The sequence below is a fragment of the Ambystoma mexicanum genome, chromosome 6q (assembly GCF_040938575.1).
Source record: "Ambystoma mexicanum isolate Mex_15411 chromosome 6q, UKY_AmexF1_1, whole genome shotgun sequence".
Lineage (NCBI taxonomy): Eukaryota > Metazoa > Chordata > Amphibia > Caudata > Ambystomatidae > Ambystoma > Ambystoma mexicanum.
The window spans coordinates 1,585,306,932-1,585,327,769 of record NC_090937.1 but is presented as its reverse complement, the minus strand read 5'-3'; the positions used below and the strand labels follow the sequence as shown (position 1 = coordinate 1,585,327,769).

The following is a 20,838-nucleotide window of genomic DNA, read 5'->3' as shown; positions in this document are numbered from 1 at the left end:
TGGGTAGGGTTTCCAGGGAAACCCTCTGGGGAATAAAACCCTAAAGTGCATCTATCGAAGGGGTATCGATGTCTCAGCAGTCTGAGGGTTCATCTCAGTGTTTAGATGGAGCCGTGGAACTATTACAAAGGAGGGAGTTAGTTACAGCAGTTAACACCCTTCCCAGATATGAAAATGCTGTGGTTGTGATTACCCTGGATTCCTTCTAGTGAGAGGCGAATGTTATGATAGTTATGATAGTTTATTTATATAGCGCCTATACACAATGTGTTTCAAAGCATGTTCTGTGGTTTCAGCATCAATTAATTCTGGTGAATGCGGGTCAAGTGTGACGTGGAGCATAGAGGCTGCCTTCTGGGAGGCTGCGGGGAAACAGAATAAGCGTGGCTTCAAGAGAGGAAGGGGGAAAGGAGAAAGCCGTAAGCGGACAATTAAGAGAAGCCTTCCCCCTACCAATTGCCAGGAACACAATAAGGATTGCTAGATTGCCAAACATTGGCCGTAGGTCTTGTTGACTTTAGAGGCGGCTCTGATTGTATAATAAGAACAGTGTGAAGACTCAGAATGTTCAGAGCGGGGTTTTCGTAAATTCTGGAACGTAGCTGCCAAGGGGGAAAACAGGGAAAGGGAGAGTAATAGAAGTCAGTGTAGTGTGAGATGCCTAGGATACCATTGCGATTTCCAGCGCTGCCAAAGAGACCACCGATGCTCCGTGTCATGACAGTTAAACAGTGATATACCCGCTTGTGGCGACAAGCGTGAACCCCAGCTGAGGGATGTCCACAATGAATAATTGTTAAAAAGACATTGAGACTTTTGGATGATATGTTTTTGAGTGAAAGGCCATAGTGAATCCGATCGAGGGAGACTAACGTTGCAAGAAGGATCAGAGCATGGCTGAGAGCGATCCAAGGGGCGAAGAGCAATCGCTCAACGTGAAAGATTGCCAAAGGAACTTTTGTTTTGTTTATTGTTTATGGTCCAGCAGGCCTATTAAGGCAAGAGATTTTGAAGGAAATTGACTTGGCTCCAGAAGGTCCTGGCATGTATCGTTGAAAGGGACTATAACCTTCTGCTGGCTGTGCTCAAAGGTCCTGCCTTGTCCCGTGCTAAAAACGTGTGGAAGGGAGACCCAGCCATACCATCCTGACTATCATTTGGTGAACACTTCTTTCTTTTCTTGAACACATTATCGTACACTATTTTGTAACTTCGTTGTAAGGATTGGCAATATGTATTTTAGAATAGGCCCTTTTTATTTTGACAAGATGCCGCTAGCACTGCTTTATTATTATTTGATGGTCGTAGCTTGCTCCCATCTTAGATGTAGGTTTAGATTAGGTGTTTTCCTCACCCATTATACAGTTAATAAACACCCTTGAACTGTGATCACTTGTGTCTGTCTTTACTGTTGCCACCATGAGTTTCTTACAGAGCCGATGTTTCAGACGTATTTGGAGGCGGTTGGTGGAACTGATTTCCCTGCAGCATGGAAGAAGGCCATGCTTCTCAGTGCACTAGGAGTCGAGGGCCAAAGGACTTTTGTGGGCCTGACTCCAGAAGCTCAGGAAGGGGAGGGTGACAATGCGTATAAACAAGCTGTGAGGAGGATAGCAAAGAGGTTTTCGTCCAAAGAAAACATAGGGCCTCATTCCGAGTATGGCGGTAAGGGATAGCGGCCACCGGTAACGAGACCGGTGGCGGTAATGCCTTACCGCCATACTCCGAGCTCCCTTTGCGCCCTCACCCTTAACGTCTGCTTTGAGCAGGTGTTAAAGTCGAGGGCGCAAAGGGGCCTCCAAGCCAATAACGGTGACCGTAATGAACGGTCACCGTTATTTGCATCTTCCCCATTCCCATTGAGCCCTATGGGGGCTCATTTGGGAATGGGGAAGAGCCTTGGTGAATGGGGAATTACCGCCCCGCCAACCTTGGAATGGGGTGGTAATTCCGCCATCCACCAAGGCGCTGCCGGTCCGGGTACGGCGTCAACCAAGGCGTTAATAGCGCCATTGGTTAGCGCCGTACTCAGAATGAGGCCCATAGTCCTGCACAACTACATGTTCAAGCTAAGAGAATTGGCGGTGATGTGTGCATTTGTCAGCATGGTGGAAGACGGGATGTGCGACATGCTCATTGTGCACACCAACAACCGAAAAGTCCAGGACAAATTCATCCTCGAAAAGGTGCTACAACTAGATAAAGCTTTCCAGATTGCGAGAGCAGTAGAGGAGACATCCTGCAGATGCTCTACTTAACGCTAGGTCATTGGTGGCCCATGCTATCGACATAGCCGACCTAATCACAGAAGACAGCCTAGATTTCTTAGCCGTAACCGAATCATGGTTACATAAAGACGCAGGGCCTGCACTCACGTTAGCTATCCCAGAAGGATACACTATTCTCATACAAGACAGAGATGGTTCCCGACGCGGCGGAATAGCTATCATATCTAGAGAGAGTTTGTCATTGAGACTAGTATCCCCACATGACCTGCAATCATGTGAATCCCTTTCTATCAAGCTACCACTAAAGAACTCCCAATCACTCACCATGCATTTAGTTTACAGAGGCCCTGGTCCTATGGGCACTTTTCAAGAGGATATGCACAACCTAATTGCTAGCAATTTCAAACCTACCTCCCAAGTACTGTTGCTTGGAGATTTTAACTTAGGCCTGAATGACCCCTCGGACAATCAGGCGGTGTAAATAGTAAACTACCTCAATACATTAGGATTAACTCAAAAGGTGAACGCTCCTACCCACATCAAGGGTAGAACCCTGGACTGGGTAGCCGACCACAATTGTACAGCTACCATTACCTCTATCTCCCCCCTATCTTGGACTGACCATTTCCTTGTGTCCTTGACACTCTCTACTACTAGACAAAAACTCATAGCTCCCCAAGAAGCGCCACCTTGCCTAACCAGGTTAAAAAAGAATATAACAGTGGACAGTGTGATCCCTATTATTCTACCCACCCTAAATTCTCTGTCAGACAACCTGGACCCAAGTACGATGGTGCATGAATATAACAAGATCATGCTCTCCACCTTAGACAAAGTCGCCCCTCTCAAACTGAGAGCTAGTAAAGCTAAACTACACCTCAACAAGTGGTTCCGTCCACAGTTAAGGGACCTGCGACTATTAAAAGGAAAATGTGAAACGGACTGGCACCTTTGCCCCTCCCATGAAAACAAAAAGAAGCTAGCGTCCACTGCATCACACTATAAAAAATAAATCGGCCAGGCAAAAAGAAACTCCTACAATGAACAGATAGCTAAGTCCAACTCTAGCATGAAAGAATTATTCACAATCCTAAAAGAATTAGAGTCCCCTATCTCTCCCCCCGATATCTGCATTAAAGACAAGAATTGGTGCTCAGAGATACAACAAGCACTAACCAATAAAATCAACACCCTCCAAGTTAAAATAAAAAACAATAAAGACTCTCTGAACTTATCTCAACCAACCAACTACCACCCTCCACCCAATGAAATTACAGCCGATCCTAATTCCACATTCTGCTTCACTAAAACAACAATCCTCGAAGTGGAAAAAACTATCCTCTCTCTCAAACCGTCTGATTGTAAAGGAGATATCTGCCCAGCATATATCATAAAAGAGGCTGCAAGAGACCTCTCCCCCTTCATCTCCAAACTGATTAATACCTCCTTTGCTTCCGGCACCGTCCCAGCTAATTTGAAACAATCCTGGGTGCTTCCGCTGCTCAAGAAGCAAACCTTAGACCCACTTATCGCTACCAATTACCGCCCATCACAACAGTACCATTTCTAGTCAAAATTCTGGATAACATCACATATTTGCAGATCCAAAAACACCTTGAACAGCACAAATTCCTAGGGGTCCGACAATCAGGATTCTGACCATTACACGGGACGGAAACTGCACTGATAGACCTGAAGACACAGATCGATGAGCTGAGAGACCAAGGGAACACAGCATTATTGCTGCTACTCGATCTCTCAGCTGCATTCGACTTGGTCGATCATAAGGTCCTTTGTAGGTATCTTGATACAGCAGCCCATTTATCTATAGGCGCTTTTAGGTGTATAGAATCCTTCTTGAGCGACAGAACTAGCAGAGTATTCTCACCCTCAGCAGCTGCGGATCCCACCCCTATCATGTGTGGGGTCCCTGAGGGTTGTTGTGTGTCCCCAACTCTCTACAATATATTCACAAAGCCACTGTTCGATGATCTGGACCTTCTGGGTGTCACCTACACTAACCACTCACATGATTCTCCTCCCACTTTCCGGGGATCATGGCAGGGACCTGGCGTTGGTGAATAGAATCCATCTCATCATTCAGGCATGGATGGCCACTCACTGCCTATGCCTGAATAATGACAAGACAGAGTTGATAATCTTTGGCTCTCCTTCCAACATCTCCAAACTAGGGCATGAATATGCCTCTTTCATCATTGACTGTAATAATACCATTGTCTCCAAGGAGGTAAAAACTCTTGGTTTCTACCTGGATGCAACAATGTCCTTTACTAAACAACTAAACTCTCTGGCCTCTACCACAGCCTATACTTGTAAACTGATCAGGGCAGGTAGGCCCTTCCTTTCTAACGACAGCTGCCTTATACTGGCCAGAGCATTAATTCTATCAAGATTAGACTACTGCAACGCCCTCTACAGTAGTGCTAATAAAACCACTATCCAAAAACTCCAAATACTACAAAACAATGCCATTAGAGCTGCACTAGGCTGTCGTCCGGCCAGCCTTTTCTGACAATGGGGTCCAGCTTGTCTAAAGAGAAAATGAAAAGTTTCTGAAGGAAAAGAACATCCACCAGATAAAGGCATCCCTGTATCATCCTCAAGCATATGGCCTGGTGGAACGCACAAACAGGATTATCAAAGAGCCATGCAAATAGCCGCAGCAGCAGGATTAGACCCTCATATCACAGTTGAGGAAGCCGTGGCGGCCCATCACCTTAGCCCTGATAAGATCACAAACATATCACCGTTCTGCCTCCTCGGGCAGCAGAGCAGAACCCACGTTAGTCCCGCCATAGCTGTAAAAAAATGGGAAAATGACGCAGTGGACATGGAGGAATTATTCTGGCAATTGAGGAGAAGCAAAGAGAGGATGAAAACATGGAACGACAGAAGAGCTCCACAGTGAAGTACCGTCCAAGAGGGTGACCTCATCAAAATTAAACTGCCACATAGAGACCCCTGACAGGATCCAAGTTTAGTCGACCAGTGAGAGTGCATCAGCGAGGGATCAATCATGTGCATGCGGAAGATGGGAGGAGATGAAACCTAGAACGTGTAGCTCTATATGAAAAGAGAACAGCAGAAGCGCAGAGTCCGTAAGTCCAGGAACAAGACAGTGGTGAGGGATGTTCTGGAGGTGACAAGTCGCTAGTTGAAGGCAGCCTGTACAGGAGATAGAACAGTATGAAGGAAGTCAAGCTCAAAAATGGGACAGCCCAAGGAGAGTTAAAGTGCCGCGGGAGAGAACAGCGGAGATGGAAACCTCTCCACATAAAGGAGAGGTAAGAGGAACTCGCCAGAAAGAGAAAGGAGAAGACCGGGACGTTTTGCAGACTATGGGTCTCATTACGAAGCTGGCAGTAGCCGTGCCTGTAGGCACGGCTTCCGCCGGTATTCATTTTTTTCCTGCACCCAGAATTACTGGGTCATTACGAACTTGCAGTACCCGGTAAATGCCCATTTCTTGGCACCGGAAAAAAAATTATTCCCCATTCCCATGGGGCTCAATAGGAATGGGGAAGGTGGAGCATCGGTACTGTTAATAACGGTACTGGTGCTACAGTCCTGTTCCGCTCGCGGGTGCCAGTACGGCCAAGTCAGACCTGGTGGCTGCAAGGGCACCAGCGGGCAGACCTCGTAGTATGGCGGTACGGTAGCAACGGTGCCGGTAGCGCTACCGGCGCTGTTGTTGCATTACCGCCATACTTGTAATGAGTCCCTATGTGATGGAATAACCCTTTCTTGCTCAGAAAAGGGAGGTATCTAGAGTAGTGCACCCCACGAGAAGTGGCACCCGACCTCTTGGATGAAAACGCAACGCTGCATGAGGTGCTGACTTAGTGTGGAGCGCTATTCTGAGCGCGGGGAGCACAGGATGCCACAGCAGCCGCAGCGCTCCTCTCGACATTGGCCTAATACCTGCCTGCAGCTACCTCACCTGCTCTGCAGGTCCCATTCCACTCATGTTATGTATGCCCCGGGGACCCACACACACAGGCATCCATGCAGGCACACAAGGAGTACGCGGGGCGCGATGTTGGTTCGTCCGCGTCCCGGCGGGAACTGCCGCACGGGCGCACTTTATTGCCGCCGCGCATGCGCGGGCCACAACGAGGCTCGCGCATGCGCGCTATACATAACTCGGGACGTCACATCCCTTTTCAACTTTAACTAAAATAGAACATAACCTTGCGGGGTGCCTGGTCCCCAATGCAATTGATGGCTTTGAACACAGCCTTTGGCAATTACACTTACGTCCCATCAGGTCCCTTCGGCTTAGTCTCCCGAGTCCAGGACATAGTCCTTGAGATATCCTGGCATCCTCCGCTCTCGGCGGACTGGATATCGCGGTGGGGTCTCAGGCTGCGTGGGACAGCCGAGCCCGGCTCCCGCTGGGGCTTGGTGCCCGCTCTTGCCTTGATCGGTGTGTGGTTCTTCCGTGTTTGTGTCGTCCTCCGGTGCTCCATTCTCGACGGGGTTTTCAACTCTCTTGAAGAATGACCGGTTGCGTGTAACAGTCCCCCGATCACAGGCCGCCGTTACCATCGTGCCCTTCACGTGTGTTACCTTCCACGGGCGTGGCTCAAATGGGAGGGACAGTTTGCCTTCCGGGTGTCGATTCCTGACCAACACCGTGTCCCCGACCCGCACTTCTTTTTCCTGTAGCCCTCGTCGTTCACTTTCTTTTTCGTTGCGCCTGATTCGCTCTTCCCGAACCTTCTCATTGTCAATAACTCCAGGTGTTCGACCTTCCTCCTCCGGTAGCAGTCCTCTTGGGCATCGTCCAAATAGTGCTTCCGCGGGAGCCACTCCCGTGGACTGGTGAGGTGTCGTGCGGTATTCCCTAAGGAATTCCACAAGCTTTTTCTCCAGGTCAGCCCCGCTGCTGGCGGATATCCGTAGGACTTTATTGAGGGTCCTCATCATCCTTTCGGCTTCCCCATTGGCCCGTGGCCAGAGTGGGGACACCCTGCAATGTTGAATTCCTCTTTCTTTGAGATAGGAGGCGAACTGGTTGCCCGTGAATGGCGGGCCGTTGTCCGAGCATATGAGGTCTGGAAACCCGTGTGTAGCAAACATCTTGTCTAGTGCCTTGGTTGAGAATTCGGTCGCCGTTGATTCAACTATCTCAACCTCAGGGTAACGTGACCATTGGTCCACCGCTACCAGAAAGTACATGCCCCGTCCTGTTGACCCGTAGTCTACATGTACCGTCCCCCACGGTTTTTCGCTGCGTTCCATGGACTGGATCGGCGGAGCTCTGTCGCCGGGGATCGCGGCCTGACACGCTAAACATCTTTTCACAAAGTTCTCTACCATTGCCTCCAAATCCGGGAACCATACTTTGGCTCTTAATCGTGCCTTTGTTTTGACCACTCCCTGGTGGCCGACGTGCGCTAGCTCTAACATCCGAGTCCTCAGCGTCCTTAGCACGACGATTTGGTGGCCTCTCAGTATGAGTCCGTCATCTGAGATGGAGAGGTCCTCTCGCACCTTCCAGAGCGCTTGGAGGTCTCTCTGGGCCGCTTCTTGTCGGCGCGAATTGTCCCGCAGCACCTCTTTCCAGTCACCGCTCCTTATTGCCCTTCGGACGATGTCGAAGACCTCGTCGTTGGTCGATTCCATCGATACGACTGCCCTCGATATCGCCGTCGGAAGAGATCCTTCCACCACTTGACACAGCAGTCCATGACAGTCGCTCGCGCCAATGTCCGTATCCGGATCCTCTTTGTTGGGGTGACGTGATAGATAGTCTGCCGGATTGTTTGTGCCTGGCCTGTATATCAGTCTCACCCCATACTCCATCAGCGCCAGCATCCACCGTTCGATCCTGGGAGGTGGTTTCGATGACACACCGGCTAGTATCGGTAACAACGGCTTGTGGTCCGTCACGACCACAACAGGTTTGCCCAAAATGTATAGGCGGAAATGGCGGCAGCCCCACAGGATGGCTAGCGCTTCCCTTTCGATTTGTGAGTATTTCATTTCAGTGGTGGAGAGGGCCTTGCTCGCATATGCAATGGGACGCATATTGCCACGCTCGTCCGGTTGCAGTAGTACCGCCCCAACTCCTACCGGGCTCGCATCTACCACCACCTCGGATTCCACCCTAGGGTTGAAATACGCCATGGTGTCGCCATCGGACAGGGCGGTCTTCAGGGTCTGGAATGCCTCTTGCTCCTCGGTGCCCCATTTCCATGCTGTGTCGTTCCTCGTCAGCGCCCTGAGCGGCTCTGCCGTTGACGCTAGCCCTTTGATGAACCGCCCACAGTATGTTACCATCCCCAAGAAACTTCTCACCTCGGTGGGGGATTGTGGGGCGGCAGCGTTCCTGATGTCCTTGATTTTGGCTGGGTCGGGGGATACACCCGCTGCATGGAAGATGAAGCCAAAGAAACCTACGCGGTCCTTGAAGAACTCACATTTTTGCCGATGTAATGTGAGGCCTAAACTTTTCAGCCTTTGGAGAGTGCTTTCCAGCCTCTTCACGTGCTCCGATTCCGAGGCCGCGAACACCAGGATGTTGTTGCTCATGTTCAACACGCCTTTGAGACCTGCTAGGGCCCCTCGGATGGTATTTTGAAATACTTCGGCGGCTGACGAGACCCCGAAGCTTAGGCGTTTGAATTGGTAAAGGCCATCGTGCGTCGTGAATGTTGTTATATATCTCGAGTCAGGGTGGAGCTCGAGCTGATGGTACCCTGCTCTCAGGTCCAGTTTGGAGAAGACCTTGGCGCCTTGTAGTTCTCCAATGATGTCATCGAGGGTCGGTGTTATATGTCTTTCCCTCTTAATCGCTGCATTGGGCAGTCGCATGTCCACACATATTCTGACCGCCCCGGGTTGTTTCGCTTTGGGCGTCACCACAATCGGGGAGACCCATGGCGTCGGCCCCTCTATTCTCTCGATGATGTCCATGCTGACGAGAGACCGGAGTTCTTCCTCCACCTTTTCCCTGAGGTGGAAAGGTATCCGCCGGTGTTTCAGGGCTGTGGGCCTGATTGATTCGTCGATGTGGAGACGCAACGGGGGCGCTTTCAATTTCCCAATTCCCTCGAAGATGCCTGAGAATTTGTTCAACAGTGTCTCAATGTCTATCTGATACACCTCGTAAGCGAAGTGGACGAGGTTTAGTGCCTCAGATGCGGCGCAACTGAGTATGGAGTGTGGGCTGACATCTGTGACGAAGAATCTGGCCTTGATCGAGACTTCCCCCTTTGACACTGGTGACACAAATACCCCTTTGAGAGGCAGCGGGGTGTCCCCCCCGAACGTGAAAATTTTTGCCATGGCCTTGTCCAGTGTTGGAGGGCCTGGGAGTCTCAAGTAGTGTTCCTCCGCGAGGACGCACACTGATGCCCCTGTATCGATGAGAATTTGAGTTGGCACCCCCAGGATGTTCACTTCGCACTTGGGCTGTCTTTTCCGTTTGCTCGCCGACGCAATGTTCGAGATGAAGAAGACCTCGTCTTCCTCTTCTTCGTCTTCTTCCTCGGCGAGCTGTAGCTTTTGGATTTCTAGCTCCAGCGCCGCGATACTCCGCTGTCTCCTGAAGCCGCTACCTCGTACTCTCGTGGGTCCTCTTTGCGCCGGCACAGGAGCGGGGGCACGGCACATGCGTGCATAGTGACCTGGTTCGTTGCACCTTCCGCAGGACCTACCCTTGGCTGGGCACTCCTCCGTATGTGGCAGGTCATATCCACAGTACCTGCAGGAAGGTCCAGAAATGGTAGGGGTGTTGTTTCCGGATGACTTTGGGGTCCATTTGTCTCTTGACTTGGGCCATTTGTTCATGGCATATGCTACATCCCGTGTGCTGGGATGAACTGCTGCGTCCATGGTCGCCCCTCTGGACTCTGCCAGCTCATAGGTTCGGCCACTGTCTTGGATTTGTTGCAGTGACCATCCTGGCTCCCTCAATATTTGCCGTCTCAGCTTGCCTGAGCTGCAGCCCTGGATGACCTGGTGTCGTATCATCGACTCTTCGTTGTCCCAGCGACATGCGCTAGCCATTAGTGTCAGCCTTGCAGAGAATTGGTCAAGGGATTCCTCCTCCCGCTGTTTCTCCTTGGAAAACAGGAATCTTTCATAGTCTACATTTGACTGGGGAATAAAGTGATTCTCCAATGCAGTCTTTACCGTTGCGTATGTGACTATACGCAGGTTGAGTGATTCATATATGCGCATCACCTCCAGCCCCCCCGAATATAGGAGCGTCGCTCTTTTCGAGTCATCATCGGTGGTCCCTGTGGCTGTAAAATACATTTCCAGTTTCTTCACCCATAGTAGCCACCGGGGTCCTAGCTTGGACGGGGGGCCGGAGGTATCAAATTCCTGCATGGGCAGTAGTGACCCCTGTTGAGTCCTTATCACTCGTGTCGCAGTTTCTGGTTCCCCATCACTTTCCGCCATCCTCACAGGTCGCACAGGCACCTCTCAGTACTTTGGAGGCCGCAAACCTGACTGGGGTGGGGTTCCACGTACCTCAGACTGCTGTTTTCCAGGTCCTTGGTCTCTGCGCAACCGTGTTGTGCTGTCTGCGTCGTTGTGATCGGCCCCAGATTATTGGGGCGGTTGGAGTTCCAAAAATTCGTCGTGTTTTCTTAAAGTGGCAGCGCACGAGCACCTTCTCAGGCCGCTACTGCCACTCCACGTGGAGTTTTGCCGCTGGGTCCGCTCCGTGTCACTGCGTAGCAACGCGGATTTGTTGTTCCTCTGCACCCACGTGCTGGGCGCACATTGCGGCAGTGATCCCGCCTCGTCGCCAGTTGTTATGTATGCCCCGGGGACCCACACACACAGGCATCCATGCAGGCACACAAGGAGTACGCGGGACGCGATGTTGGTTCGTCCGCGTCCCGGCGGGAACTGCCGCACGGGCGCACTTTATTGCCGCCGCGCATGCGCGGGCCACATCGAGGCTCGCGCATGCGCGCTATACATAACTCGGGACGTCACAACTCAGACGACCAGCTACCTGCATAAAGGGCCGTAAGAAACGATATGCATTCATGAGCAAGTTGGCAATAAAGGCCCTGTTTTAAGTTACCTGTCCACGCACGTTTATTGAGTAGGCCACAACACAGACCGGCCCTGTGAACAGCCCTGCCAAATCCAGCAGTAGCCTTTAAAGGGGTGGCATTGCCACTGTGGTCATGGAAGACTCCACCGAGCTGCATACTTTATGGGTGGCCTGGGGCAGTAGATTACCTACTCCTGTGATCAGTCCTGCCCACTGCATCTGGGCACTTTAAAGGCGCAGTACTGCCCCTGTGGCAGGGCAGCCTCTCCCCCGGCTGTGGGATTTGGGGGGCTGGGCAGTACTGCCAATGCAGGAGAGAGTCTCCCCGCCTGTGGGATTTGGTGGGCTGGGTGGCAGTGCCCCTGTGGTCAGGAGAGGTCTCTGGGCCAGCTTTGGTGGGCGGGGCAGTACTGCGCCCGTGCTTAGAGCAGCCCCTCCAGCTGCGGGCTGTAGGAGGAGCCCCCGGTGGAGCTCTGCTTGTGCTGGAGAGGAGAAGGAGGAGGTGCTGCGGCTGCAGGGCTGGGACAGCCCCTCCGCCTCCTCCCCTCTCAGGCAGCGGCGAGCGCATAAAGCACAAACAGGACAGCAAACTCCGGAGCAGGAGCTGCGAGCACTTCATGCGTGCAGAGTGTGTGGACAGCAGCAGCTGAACCCCTCCCCCAGCTATTGTACTCAAGCCAGCCCCCCCCCCCACCCCGCCTTCCCCACTCTTTTTTTGGTTACGGTTTATTACCCCACTCCTTGCACTCCCACCCCCCCCCCCGTGCCACCCACTCTTTTTTTTTTCTCATGCCCCTCTTCTGTGCTCATTTCCTTCCCCCTACTTCTTGTCCCCTTCCTGCCTCCTAAGACCCTCTGTGTCCTGCTAGCCCCCGTGCTCTCCTAGCCGACCCCCCACCTTACACACCTCGTGCCACCATGTCCCTCTTGCGGCCGGAGCCGCCCCCGGGGGCCGCCTGGCTGCCCACCCATGTGCAGGTGACGGTGCTGCGGGCGCGGGGCCTGCGGCTCAAGGGGAAGCACGGGACGAGCGACGCCTTCACCATCATCCAGCTGGGCCGGGAGCGCTACAGCACGGCCGTGGCCGAGAAGAGCACGGGCAGCGCCGAGTGGGCCGAGGAGTGCTCCTTCGAGCTGCCGCCGCAGGGGCCCGGGGCCCCGCTGCCCGAGTTGCTGCTTACCGTCATGCACCGCGCACTCATCGGCCTGGACAAGTTCTTGGGACAGGCCAGCCTGCCCCTGGAGAGACTCCTGCAGGAGGGGCGTTCCAGCAGCGAACAGTGAGTGCCAGGGGACTGCATGGGTACGGGGCCGAGGGGCGCCTCTGCAGGTGGGTGAAAGGGGTATGTGAATGGTGTTGGGCAGTTGCACTGTGGCTGTGGTGTAACTGCACTGTGGTTTGCAAACTTTGTGGGACAGAAAGGAGATGCAATGAGAAGGAGTTGGAGTGAGTTGTGAAGGCCTGGACTACGGTGTAAGAGTCAGGCATGAGGGACATGACTGAGGGGTGGGTGTCAAGGCATGGACAGAGCTGTGTGGGTAGCGTGCAATATGGTAGGGCAGAGACGTGAGTCGGAGGCACGTTGTAAGGTTTGAGTTGTGGGTTGAACGTTTTAAAGGTAGAACTTGGGAAGCTTTGGTTTGAATGGCAGTTTTGGTGTTGCATGTTTGGAAGATGATAGTCGGAGTTGGGTGCATGACTAAACCTGTTGAGAGCTTCAAGTTCTTTTCCAAAATTTTGAACAAGAAAAGTGGCAGACCTGTAGTGGGGACCTGGAGTGGGCCAGTCCTGGGAGGAATGGCTTGGTTGCTTGAGAGGCTGTAAGAGCGGAGGCCATCAAGATGTAGTTGTAAGAGGTTAAGACTGAAATAGATGATCAAAGTGGAGTAATTGAGGAGCAAGGGAGTGGTTGACTAAGAACGGGAATGGTTGTCGCCGATATTAGTGGTGAGGTGGATAAGGAAGGCCAGGGTGATGGTGTATATTTCAGAGTAGTAGATGTGGAGGGCAAGGACGTGATATTGCTGTTAATTTCTTCACCGGTGGATTTGTGCAGTCAGATTCAGTGCCTAGCTTGCCCAATGGACATTATAGGTCTTAAGGCTTTCTTGTGCATGACCAACACTCAAAAGTGGTCAACCCATATGGGCGCCCTCCGCCAAATTGCAGTCTCAAGAATAGCTGGTAAGCCGTAGGAGATGGATTGGGTGGGTTGAGAGTGAGGGTTGTCTTGGAAATTCGACCAGGAAGTGTAATTGAGTCCAGGTGCTTTTCCCCTTTTTCGTGTACACCTTTCCTCACTGGCTTAAAGAGTGGTCCAGGTGAAAACAAATGGTAGCAGACCGACTCTGAGAATGGTTATCTATTGTGGTGGGTGCTACATTGGCCTGTACTCCGAAACCCTTGGCTGGCCCATAAAGCCGAGGCTTACTCAGAAGTACTTTAAGACGAGATAGCTGCACCCTTGAGATGGATGGGGGTGCAGATTCATTACTCCAACACCAAGCAATAAGGACAACTCAATGGTTTGGCAAAGGGAGTCCGTTTAATGACAAGTACAGAAAACGGGGAGTCATGGATATCAGCAGTGATGTGATCGTCTTTCTCGCTTCAAACTCCAACGAACTTCATACAGGTTTTAACATTTATACTCAAAAATCGTCATCGCTGACATGTAACACTCAAAAGTTAACATTGAATTCTATTGGTTAGGAAAAGGTAACTTTACTATAGGTACTATATCTGTATATGGTAACGGAGTGAGGGGATTGGGTAAACTGTCAGGTGGGCATCTAAGCCCTTTCTTCAAAAATGACTACTGTAGACAAGTACAACGTCTCATTGGTTCTATTAACTATAGGACCCTAGATTATTTGGTCCATTGTGATTGGGTTGGCACCAACCCCATGCATACTTTTCCACTTCGTTTAGCAGCACGCAGAAGGTGTGGGGTGCCCCTTAGTTACCCGGCCTTCCTCTGATTATGGTTACAATCAATCATCACTTTAGTGACTATCAATTAGTTTACCGTGGTTGGCCTCAGACTGCATCTTCTGTCTGGAAAAGTACTGATAGCTCCGCCTGGTTAGGTGCCAAGCGTAGGTGTGAACCCTTGCTTCTTCTTGCTCGGCTGGTCACGTGATTCCTACACCGTGAATTTATCTCTTTTCTCTCAATTTGTGTATTTGATTCTCATTTAGCCCGTCACCTGCCTACGTCTTCTTATCTCAACCTTTCAGAGGCAGGATATTCTGTTCTCAGTTTCAATTAGATGTAGCTACTGTTCGCTTCTTTTATTAGTATGACCTTGGCTTTCCTGGTACGAGTTGCCTCTGCAGAGTTTCGATTCAGCCGTCTCTTCTCGTTTTTCTAAATATGAATCTTTTCTTATTTGGCCTTTAGTGACCTGGGTTGATTCTGCTTCTTGTGCAAAGTAGAAATACACTTATAAAACTGTGCTTTATTTCGAGGTAGAGGTAGATTATGTATAATGGCGCTTTCCGCACTGTTTTCTTAGTTTCCTTGCGGTTCCAAGCATATTTACAGGTGTAAACTGGTTGAATGCCTTCATCTTGCTTACAGCTTTAAACTTCTTTGCATTTCAACATCGTTCTTTCACTCTAGGTTCACGATATCCTTATTCATGGCATTTTGTCTTTTTGTGTCATTATCTGGTCGTCCTCTCTTCTACCTGCGAGTCAGTCCGGGTTCTTGTGATGTCACCATTCGTTTTCCATTAAGACCTTTTTGGTTTCTTCCGGGACTGTACTTAGGCAATCTTCATTTCGTCTCATTTGTTGGTAGGGTTTCTTCAATGGATACCTTACTGTCCATGGATTCCTTGGTACTGGTACTCCAATAGGTGCTGTTCTTCTGATAAGCACTGGGCAGAGCCCAACTGCGGCTCTCTGCTGGTTTATTTGCTCATCATACGTCACATATTTCAGTGTGAACGTTCCTGGAACTTTAAAATGGACGATTGGAGTGCAGGTTTTATTTGGGACCTCCTCTACAGGCCTTTTCTAGAGTTGACATTTAATGTGGTATAGGAGGGATGGATCACCGCTTGAGCATCCTGATGGGAAGTTGCAGTGGCTAATATTTCCATTTGGGCTAGTCAGTGATCAGTAAGGTTCATAATGGAGTAGTGTATACTCTGAAATAAGCCCCCCGACTCTCCGGATCCCTCCACTAGAGGTTGCAAATCTTGGCCTGTAAGGCACAGTTCGATTTAGTTGCTCCGGATGGCCCATTTGGATCACACACTTTAGGTATGTGTTGAAGCCAGGATATCATACCAGGCTTCAACTTCCATACTTGGCCCCATTATTTTGCAGCTCTATATGTACAGCAAGACAAAATTACTTGTGAATATTTGGTTTCACAATCTCAAATTATGACCTGTATTGATTTGTAATTTAGTCCACAACTCAAACAAAAAAAAAACCTGTCCATGTATATATTAGTATTTATGATCTTTACTGTTCAAGTGGGTGTCCTCATTAAATGTTTGGGGTTAATTGCAAGAAGAAGGTAAAATAACTTGCTTTTCAGTGACCTCCAAACCTTAAATGACTCTGGAGTCCCATCACTAGGGGTAACTGGAGGTAATGGTGTTTGGTGTGCAGTGTTTAAAAAAAAAAATTCTTATTTTTTTAGCACAACTGATTGAGTTACAACCCATAGTATGCATGGATGCACCCCCTCTATTTAAATGGAGCCGGTGCCTCCAGTGGTGTTTCCGCTGGAGGCCATTCCTCCATTCACAATGAAATTCTATGGGACTTCAGAATAGGGGCTAACCAAATCTCTCTCAGGTGGAGATTCACTAGTTACCACTTGAGGAGAGGAATAAATTGGAATGTTGGCATTCTGAGTCAACAAAGGTAGCATTTGGTCTACCACCAAGGATCCTGCTTCTCCCCATTCCTGTTTAATCTCTACCTTAAACCTCTCCAGGACAACTTGCTAGGTCTTGGTGCCTAAACTATGTAGACTACACGCAGATCTTTAAGTTAGAGGGTGACTGCCCTCACTAATGACATCCAAAGTATTCAATCCTGGATGTTCATTAACTGGTAAGGGTTTAATAAAGAAATGTTGCTCACTAGTCCTCTTAGTACCAGGCTAAAACACAGGACCTGTTCCCAGAGTTTCCTATTGGTTTATATAATTAAACCATGGGGTGCTGTGAACAACCTCGGAGTCTAGATTGACTTGGCCCTCTGTCGTAATAGATAAGCAGCAATATGCTACGATCTACTAACTTTCAATTGATGCTATGTTGGGCAAATCAGGCCCTTGCTCTGTGTGGCTCAATGTGTCGCAACAGCCATGGCTATTGTGGGAGCCAGGTTATATTCCTGTAACACCCTCTATACAGGTGCCACAGAAACGTGATTCATTATCTTTTGCTGCTTCTAATATTAACAAATATTATTTCTATTTCTCCATCACAATCTCTCTAGTTGACGGCCACGCCACCTTTTTTATGTACATAAAATTGACCAGATTAGATCGGATCTGACCTTGTCCCCAACTAAGGTGTGTTCAACCATACATGGGGCAGTGAAGACCATCAATAAGCAAGAACAGATGTCGTCTTTCCTTAGACGAGATGTTTTCTTGAACCTCCTACCCTCAGCCAAATTCTCAGGATCCCCTTTGGATGCTCAACAGCTTAAGGTGACGTAGGATTTATTTCCCTTACTACTTAAAGATATCCGAGTGTTCAACTCTTCGTTGAAACATGGAATTGTTACCCTAGTCTGGAAAGGTGGTTGCGAGACCACATCGGAAGAAAGCTTACTTTGACCCGTCAGATCCAGAAAGGAAATAACCCTAATTCCCAGCTGCCATTTCCAGCAAATCGGCTCAAAAAAAGTGGTGGTATACCAATTTCAGTGTTTTCCAGAGCCTTCGTCGAATGGCCCTTAAATGGGTTCAATAATTTTATACCAATAGTACAACAGAGTATATTCACATCAGAATTCATACCACTTGGGTTGCCACAGGGCTCGATGGACATAAACGACTAAAATAAAACCCCCACTAGGCACTCACTAGTACAGTGGTGATTTAGCGCAGGGTAAAATCATATCAACATATTCTGTAGCTATACTTACTATTGAGCCTCAATGTCCTATTCTGGATTTTATGGGTGGTGTCACTTTTAGATTTGGGCTCTTAAGGCCAGATCAAATAAAGCATGATCCAAGAATCACTGGACCTTGTTAGTATATGCTCAATGCATCCCATGATTTCTTATCTTATTAAAGGAAACTCATTGAAGCAGAGTTCATAATTACTTGGGAGCTATGTAGTTCTTGCTTCTAACCTAGATGATCTTGGTTAGATCACAGCAGCTCTATTTACCTCCCAAGGCCAACAGGTGCCTTACATACGTAACGGTGTAACATTTGTGTGCATTTGGGAATCATTAGGACACATCAAAAAAGGCACTTGAAGCATAATGGAGAATAAGTTGTAGATTGCCTGTGTAAAGCGGATCTCCAGACATAAGGAAACAGACCTCGGAGGAAAAAGGCTTGTGCATCTCTTTACAAGGAAAACATTTTGCATGCAAAAAGGAAAAATGTGACAGAGGGTGCTGTAGAGCCCAAATGCCACAGAGCTCTCTGGGTTAGTTCAAAACAGACTGATCGTTTAATAAGGCACATCATCGTCACTCGTGCTGTAAACAGTACTCGTCTCCCACCATCAATGGCTACCCCCTATACACCTACTACCAGTCCCCTATATTATCGCGAGCGATTGACCACATCGAATCTACTCTGGCCCCATAACACATCGAATCTACTCTGGCCCCGTAACACATCGAATCTACTCTGGCCCCGTAACACATCGACTTCTGCTCTGCTACCTCAGGTTGTACTGCATGATTGGCGTGGGCCTCTGCGAATATTACCCTCCCCATTGGCCTAGTCACGTGGTGTGCACCTGGTCGTGGACATGAGCTCAGTGGATACTTTTGAGGTCAAATTGGCCCTCTTCAATAAAGAACCACTTCCCTGCCATGCCTCCCCTGCGCAGAACTGAATGTTAGCATCACCCCTTGCACCTCATAGTACAAATCAAGGAACAGCTTAACCCTTGTCTCCCCCACCCTCCTTGTCCGCTGCCCCTTCCTGGAGTTTCAGCTGGGTTTCCCCAGGTGCCCACTAACCAGTCCAATTGTGAAGGATTTAGGTGTTCTGTTTTTGGGCATCTGGCAGTTCAAATGGGGGTGACCATCATTCGGGGGTAGGTAGTGCCCTAAATCTAGGCTGGGTCTTTTGGCAGCTCAGGGACTCTGCCCCCATGGGTTTGTCCTTTGGCGCTGGCACAACACCTACCCATACTCGCTCGTTAGCATTACTTATTAGTTTCCCAGTCCTGCAACACATGTTTTATCAATCGGGTCTGAAGGCCTCTTTGTTCAGCTCTCTTGCTGGGGAATTGGATGGGCAAGTGATTCAGGACTCCTTACCATATTGTACTACTACTTCCACCGCGGCTTGTGGCAAACTAGGCCTCACTCTAACATGGCAGTGCTTCAGTATTTCCTGCGGCGGGGACTAGGGCTGGCCGTTGCATTATTCATTGTTGTCTCTCGGCTATTCTATTATAACACACATGCCTAGACACACTATACCTGAGCCTACCTATAGTTCCACAACCTGCTACAAAAATGACCCACGCGCCAACCCTGCATTGCATGTCTTACCCCCCTCACGCCCTGCGATGGCACATGTCCACTTTGCATGCACTTAATTTATCTTCTTGAACCTGAATCACCTGGGATTTGGACGTGCATCCCAACACTTGTCATGTAAGTTAGCGGCATACCATTTTCTAGCAAGCCCATCATTCCCCAAAAGTAACTCCTACTTACCGGGTGACTCCTGATGCCAAGGAACTACTCTTCGCTCAAGCAAATCAAATCTTTTATTCCGATCCCTGTGGTAGTAATTTTTAATATTGATTTAAAGTGGGCTTGTCTGTATTGTGTTGGGTGTGTTAGGTTGACAGAGTAACGGTGACAAATGCTGTATGGCGAGGGTGGGATAAAAATGTTTTATTTTTTTTTCCTCCCTTTATTTTAGAATATAAGGATGCATGTGATTCTGATGATTTGAAAAAGGGGTGTCTGCTAATCTGGACCCACTCCAAACCTCTTTTTCATGCTCCAGGCTAAAAACATAGTGCACTTATGTGCTTAGGCTGTGACTGTCCAATGACGAGTCCAGCAACTGCCCTGCAGTGGCAGCAGGGCAGGTTCAAAGATGCTGCTGGAACACAGTTCCAACAGGCAGAGGTGACTTTAATGATTCAAAACATAATAATGTACTCTTTTCAACCTACTGGCATGCAAAAAATAAACCATGCCAATTTATGGCGGCTTCTGGGGTTATTTTAACTTGTAACACCCAGGCACAAGTCTCCAGGCGCTCATGTGGCTCTGCAAGAAAGGGAACGGGATTGGTTAGTGAGGCTAGAGGGATAGGATAGGTCCAGACCCAGGAGAAACTGATGGGTTGATTGTGTGCACCTTCTTGTTGTATCCGTAAGGGTAAGGCCCAAGTCCTAGGTTGTTTGTATGTGAATGTTTGTTATGTTGGGTGTGTGTCTGTGTGACTTATGTGTAGATTGGCTGGTATTTAAGGTTGTTGTTCACATTGGTCTGTTGTATTCGCACCTGGGATTGTTTATAGTATGCAAGTGTTATTTATGTTGTGGGGGCGGGGGAGTTTGTGTGTAGTTTGGCTAGTTTTGGTGTGTATACTACATGGAGGGTGTGTTAGAGGGGAGTGGGATGGTTAGTACATTGGGTAGTTCTTCTAGGTGGCTAATCTTCAGATATATGTAGTGTAACGCGTGGTTATTTTCACAATTATCTGATGGGACGCATGGCTGATCTTTACAGATCAAGTGTAGCGCATGGCTGATCTAATGGGGCGCATGGCTAATCTTTACAGATCAAGTGTAGCGCATGGCTGGTGTTCACATATCTATCTAGTGGGGCGCATGGCTGGTGTTCACATATCTATCTAGTGGGGCGCATGGCTGGTGTTCACATATCTATCTAATGGGGCGCATGGCTGGTGTTCACATATCTATCTAATGGGGCGCATGGCTAATCTTCACATGGGGTCACTTAATAATACAGCCACAGCATTGGGATGTTGTATTGTCAGCTTGGTAAGCAGTGGTCAAGTCATGACAGGGCTATTGTGTATTAGTCATCTGGCCTGGGTGTCTCCATAGCAACCATGTAGGACATTACTTGGGTTATTCCCCACAGCCCACTCATCCACCCCCGCCCCCTTATAATCAGTTAACCCTTACTCCAGGGACAATCTGGGGCAAGCTGTTCGGAACCGAAGAGTCAAAGACAGTTCTGACAAAACACCCCTTATACCAAGTTGCTGATTGCCTTTCAATTTTAGCAGAGCCTGGAGTGGAAGCCTGGGACAGAGGTACATCCCACTGGGGTGGGGGGGGGGGCTTACACCCTTTTGGATTCTGCCCCCCCTCCCACAAACCCATCCTTCCTGCAGTCG

At 49.3% G+C, this 20,838-nt stretch overlaps 1 protein-coding gene across 1 annotated transcript in view; it reads left to right on the top strand.

The window, feature by feature from the left end:
* The first annotated feature begins 11,853 nt into the window (after positions 1-11,853).
* The window catches only part of RAB11FIP5 (RAB11 family interacting protein 5), a 359,591-nt gene continuing 350,606 nt past the window's right edge, over positions 11,854-20,838 (top strand). Inside the window, exon 1 of the mRNA XM_069632306.1 lies at positions 11,854-12,554. Within this exon, the coding sequence (XP_069488407.1) occupies positions 12,193-12,554 (362 nt within the window). The 5' untranslated portion in view covers positions 11,854-12,192. The remainder of the gene's footprint in view (positions 12,555-20,838) is intronic.